This window comes from Elephantulus edwardii, unplaced genomic scaffold, assembly GCF_000299155.1.
Source record: "Elephantulus edwardii isolate Elephantulus edwardi_28Jun2011 unplaced genomic scaffold, EleEdw1.0 scaffold00139, whole genome shotgun sequence".
NCBI lineage: Eukaryota > Metazoa > Chordata > Mammalia > Macroscelidea > Macroscelididae > Elephantulus > Elephantulus edwardii.
In genome coordinates this window covers 7,449,728-7,455,871 of record NW_006399889.1, presented here as the reverse complement: position 1 = coordinate 7,455,871, position 6,144 = coordinate 7,449,728, and the positions used below count along the sequence as shown (strand labels likewise).

Here is a 6,144-nt window from a genome sequence, read left to right as displayed (position 1 = left end):
ACTATTTTTTAATCATTATCTCTATATTTAATTACAAAGGTGTGCAAAACAGAAAAACAAACCTAAATGCCCCAAATAATTTAACAAATAAGATAATACCATCTTGACATAAAATATAGAGCTCAGAGAATCAACTCCTCCATGATGGAAATGGGAATTGGGAAGAAGTCCGGGTGCAGCCGCAGGGACATGAAGGTCACAATCAGTATTGCAGCGTGGCCCGGCGTGGGTGTGCGGGGCGGGCTGCAGCTGGCACCAGCCCCAAAAGGGGACGAGGGAAGAGAGGCACAGGGTGGGCAGGAGCCAGTGAGTGAGGACAGAGCCCGCAGCTCACATCTGAGGAGGTGGCCAAGAGTCGCAGCTGCCACCAAACCCTAAGCAGCGGGGGTCCTGCCCTGAGGCGCGTGTCCTCCGGGGGCCCTGGGGCCCAGCAGGCGTCAGGGGTGCCCTGAGGACTGTGGGAGAACGCAGGAGCCCCAAACACGTGAGGGTCTGCCCGTGGCCTGAAGCCCTGGGCCTTTCTGACCGAAACAAAACACAAGTTTCTGTAAAGAACACTAGATGTAATTGCTTGCCCACCCCATTTGCAAGATATAAGGAAAACAACATTTACCTTCTAGATGTAACAACTCTGGTAAATCTGGCTGATCATCACTGGGATCTGCACTTTGCAACATTTGAAGCAACTGGTCCATTTTATCCTAGGGAGGGGGGGGTGACACAGTAGATATAAAAAGCAACAAACTCTGTAATAATAGTTTCTATCTTACTAATATTTAATACCTGTCATTTAGTTATGACAACTCCAATTTTGCTTTTATATGGTTAATATCTCATGTATTCTTTTTATATGAAGTCAGAGCTTTGAAAGCTCTTCATGCCTAGTTTTTGTTTGTAGTAATGCTACAGACTATGCCATCAGAGTACCTCTCCTTACTTATTTTAAACTGCTAGTAGAGATTGTCTAAAATAAGAAGGGGAAGCTCCTACATTTACACCTTTAACATGTGGGTTCTTAAACCTCTCTTGTGTCATGCTAGTCAACCTTGGTAAACCTTGGAAGCAGCTGTCCCCTTGCCACACAGACAGATGTAACATCCCCCAAACGTCAGTACTTATGACTAACAACTCAGTTATCACTACCCCACCATCATGACTATAGCAGTTGTTTCAGAAATCATAACTCAACTATATCACAGCTGTTCTCCTTCTAAGTAGGGCCATAAGGGCTTATTCTTCTTTTTCACTCCCTTCACAAGTGCATCAGTTTGTCATAAAAAAAGGAAGGGTTTTGGTTTCTGTTTTCTCATAAGGAAGGTTTGTGGTCTCTGTTTTCTCGTATGTGAGACAAACTGGAAGGTACTTCAAAACGATGAAAATTTATTTCAAAGCTTCTTTTGTTGTAAAGACCAATGAACTAATGAAATTATTACATCATATGTATTTATGTGTATGCTTCTACATAAACAAAACATACTGCTAAATTAATTATAAATGACTATACTATTTTTAACAAGGTAAGTAATTCAGATTATCATATCCTAAGCAAAGTAATAATTCAAAACCAAAACAAAATATGACAGAAATATTTACTACAAAGAGTAAAAGTGATATATATTAATGCTTTCCAAGAATTGTACATTGGTAAATGGATACTATACTTTCTGCTCATTTATTAACATAGTTAGGTTTCAAAGACCAAGTTATACAAAACCAGTGTCACATAGGAGTCAGGGGCCAGCTCATGTTTAGCACCCAGTCACCTCCTGCATGCTTTGTGGGCTGGAGCATCTCAACATACATGTAGCACAGCAAGCTCCCGTCACTACCATGTCTTCCCTTACCACGTTGGAGTTTGAGGAGGTGGAGGGTGGTGGTTGTGGTTATATACTAAGGTGTTGCCTGTTGCCAGTCACCTTCTATTACCCCTGCTGAGTGGACTGGGCTTGTCCATTCACTCCAGCCTTCACCTCAAATAGCTCCCCTTCCCACACTACTCTCTCCAGCACTTGTATACTTGCTCAACGTCCCTCTGCCCACTCCAAACCTCGTGATTATCTGTCTGCCACCAACCTGTTCCCTCCATAATCTGACTGAGATATTGTGGATGAATGGGAGGAGATGTGCTATGACAGGCTGGCATTATCCCTTCCACAATCAGGGCCTCTAGCATATCTTGAAGGGCAGACCACAGAGGGCGCCCTGAGCCCAGCTGCAGCCCCATATATTAGATGAGAACTTTTTCAGAATTGTAATAAAATAAGATAGTAAGGGACGAGGAGATATATTTTCACTGCAAAAGATTCAGTTTTCGTTTTAAGTAGTCTAAAAACTGTAGTCCCTATAAAAAAAAAAAAAAAACAAACCAAAAACCTGCAACAAAAATACAGTGAGAGTCAAATAAGATGTATTTTTCATTTCATATAAACATGAAACATACTCTATTTTACATAATCTACTGGCTGAGATAGGGTTTTGACACAGACCATTTGTCAGACTCTACATGCATTTTCTTATAAAGTGCAAATTGGTCATAGATGGTTTTTTGACTAATTTGAAATTGTTGACTCTTCAGTGTATTTAGAATTTCTTTCTCTAAGAGGAGTAGTTTTCAACCCATCTACTCTTATCTCCTCCAAAAGAATGCTATAAACCTAAAGCCCTCCTCTCAAATTTTAAAGATGACATTAAAGGGAACTCTGGTGGCTTAGTGGCAAGAAGGTGCACTGCAATCTCAGAGGTATGTGGTTCGGATCCACCAGTCTCTGCTGGAGAAGGAGGGCAATCTCTCCTGTGCCAGTTAGATCTGATTTGATGGTACACAGACACAAAATAATAAAAATAAATAAAGAAAAGATGACATTAAACTTTTCATTTATAGAGTAAGATATATCATACATGTATGTTGTTGTTGTTGTTAAATGCCGCTGAGTTGCCTCCAACTCACAGCGACCCTATGTACAACAGCTTTGAAGCCTGCCTTATTCTAAGTCTGTCTCTTTAATTAAAACATTAGCATTCCAAAATAAGTAGGCTTTTAAACACACTTTTCAATACATCCAAACAACAATTTCTATTCATCATTCCCATTAAAAAATATAATAAGCAACCACTGTCAGAAATTTTAAATGTTTCGTGTTTCTCTTTGGCCCTAGTCATTCTCCTACAATAGGATTATCTTAATGTAATATATATGAAGGCATCCTACTGGTTATCTAATTCAAATTTTTTAATACAAATATGTATATAGATTTATGATAATGCTCTTAATGTTAGAGTCATCTAAAGGAGTTCACAATTACTAATAGGTAAAAAATGAAAAACATATTTCAAATTTTGCAAACTAAAATAAACCAGAGTTCAGCTTTCATTCTATTCTTATTGTTTTTTTCAGATAAGCATGCTGAAAAATTTATTTATACAATTAAGTGTATTAAGAGTTTTGTTAGGCAATATCATTCAATGATTTTAATATTTTCTGAGTTTTATATAATAACAGTAATTTGTCACTAGAAAGTACTTTTAATGATCTACTAGATGACAATACACTTTGGTCATCCTACTTTGTTCATTTAAAAAAATATATATATACATATATATATAATTTTTTTTTTCTGCCTGAGTTGTGCTACCCAGTCATTCAAACTGTAACTTTCTTATTACCAACAATATTTAGAAATGTCCACGGAAATTTACACAGTTAGTGTCAATAGACTGAAGTAAGGTTCAGAACGGTAAGGAGTAAGCCTTTCTTCTGTAAAGTAGGAAAAGAAAAATGTAAAAGAAGAATTGAAAAAAAATTTTAAAAGATGATATGGAATGTTCTCTAGGAGATCAATTATCAGATAACGTAATCTATCCCAAAGTGTCAAATAATAAATATTTCAAGTTCTGAGGTCCATACAGTTCCCATTGCAGATATTCAAAACTGCCACTGCAGTACTGATGGCATGCAAATAAATCAGTATGGCTATGTTCCAATAAACTTTATTTCTAAAATCACCAACAGGCCAAATAAGGCCTTTAGGTCACAGTCCGCCCTTTCCTTTTACTTTTAGATGCTTTAGATTTTGAATGCTCTATTAGTTCTATAATTTCATATATATATAGTGCTGGTGTCTCAGTCCATAGGGAGTTCCCTTGCTAACCCCAAGTCAATTTCTCTCTGGTGATTCGCATCCACCAGTGACCCTGACAGAGAATGATTCACAGCAATTCACAGGCTCTGAAAACCTGCTAGAGGATCAGCTGTGAGTTAGTTGACTCAATAGCAATGAGAAAGTGTTAATTTAATACTGTATTAGTAAGTTAAGTCAATATACTTATGTTAATAGTCTCACTAAAAAAAGTAAATAGTTGAGTAGAAAATGACAATAACAAACATACATAAACTTAGAAAAGTAACATGTATTTCTGAAAAGTTAGAATGGATTGGTTAGCTCTGAAATGTACGGCTTGAATTGTTCCAAGATGATACACTATTTTCAAATACAATCACAGAAAATATACATTGTAGCAATGGCACAGCAATGATATTTATCATAAAATAAGGATAAGCTTTCCCCTAGAAGTAGAATGTGTTCAACTCAATACTCAATATATTACCAATGCTTGTATGAAATGATTTATGTAAAAATAATATAGTGGCTGTTTCAAGGACAGTAATATCATCCTTTCAATAGGAAATAATACATAAATAATCATAATATCTAATACTGAATACATAAAGAAACTTGTATCTCACATAATTTTAACTGGAATATAAATTCTCATACTGGTTGAAAAATTGCAGTTAACGATCAAAATGAAACAATAAGACCTTTCAACCCAGCAGTCTCATTCTGGTGCTCTAAAGAAATGTAAAGATAGATGTGTCAAAAATTTTCAATACTATTTGTAAGAGCAAAAAAATCTGGAAACAACCTAAACATCCATGAATAGAGTTATTAATTATGAATTATAAATTAAGAATTATAAATCCACTCTACAAAATAGTAAGTAGAATATTACTATAATTACTAGATAGAATGAAATGAAATAGTAAACAATGGGACAGGAGAGGAACTTTCTAAAGTATCTTTTAAAAAGGAATCTGCTCAATTTGTAATATTAAAACACTGACAATAACCAAAAATTCAGTACTCAAGAAATCAAATGACCTTAAATGCAATAAGAATAATTCAATTAGCACTTACTTCATCAATAAAGGCAGGTTCCGGCTCAGGCTCTATTGTCTCTACTTGTATATCATCACTAAATTGCACTGTCTTCTTCTCTGTTTTAACTGTAAAATATGTAATGTTTATCTTTTCCTTCTTAATAAATTTAAAAGAGATTTCTAAAACACTCTAAATTACAAGAGAAAATCCAAATTTTTCTTACATTCCCATAAAGCTTACAGACTCTATTTAGGGAATATTTGGGTTACAGACTTAGCAACAATGACAGAGCATTACTCTATAAAATTTTGTCTAGAGTTCTTACTTTCTTCTTCTAATGATTTCACATTTTTTCCCAAACAGATAATTCACTTTACAAATAAAAGTAAAATTTCTAAAAGATTTATCATTTACTATTTGTCAGAATTTAGTGAATTAATTAGTGGAATAAAAATGCAAAGCTTTAATATGCCAAAAACAAACTCTACAATATTAATAACTTTAAAACTACTAGCCCTTTCAAAGAAAAATCTCACAACCAAAATAATATCAGACCATTTTAATATAATACATTGGAAAGTCTGTTACATATTTTTCTGACACACCATTTTGCACAATATGAATGGCATCCAAGCCAGCAAGGAACTGTATAAGTGGCGTGGGCAGGAATCTGATGAGTCTACTGACTAAGTCCAGATTTTTCAATTAACATTAGACTTTACCATTGAAAAGTGGTTTATTAAAGGATCAACAAACCACTAACCTCCTAGATTGCTTGCCATACCAATCTTTAAACATTATTTAATGTAACATGAACTAGTAATTGTAAGATTATTAATATACTAATTAACTTTCTCTAACACAACACATGTAGACGAACAGAAAGGGCAACCTAGGTAGAACTGTCAAGCATGGAAATACAAAGGAAGAGGAACAGTTGTAAGCAGACACTAGTAACTGGAACGTGGAATGTGAGAACCATGCA

At 35.3% G+C, this 6,144-nt stretch overlaps 1 protein-coding gene across 1 annotated transcript in view; it reads right to left on the bottom strand.

Annotated features, from left to right (window-relative positions):
- STAM (signal transducing adaptor molecule (SH3 domain and ITAM motif) 1) overlaps window positions 1-6,144 on the bottom strand; it is a 74,481-nt gene that overhangs the window by 24,880 nt on the left and 43,457 nt on the right. Inside the window, exons 9-10 of the mRNA XM_006894300.1 lie at window positions 5,196-5,284; window positions 614-701 (exon numbers count right to left, since the gene is read on the bottom strand). Coding sequence (XP_006894362.1) covers window positions 614-701; window positions 5,196-5,284 — 177 coding nt within the window. The remainder of the gene's footprint in view (window positions 1-613; window positions 702-5,195; window positions 5,285-6,144) is intronic.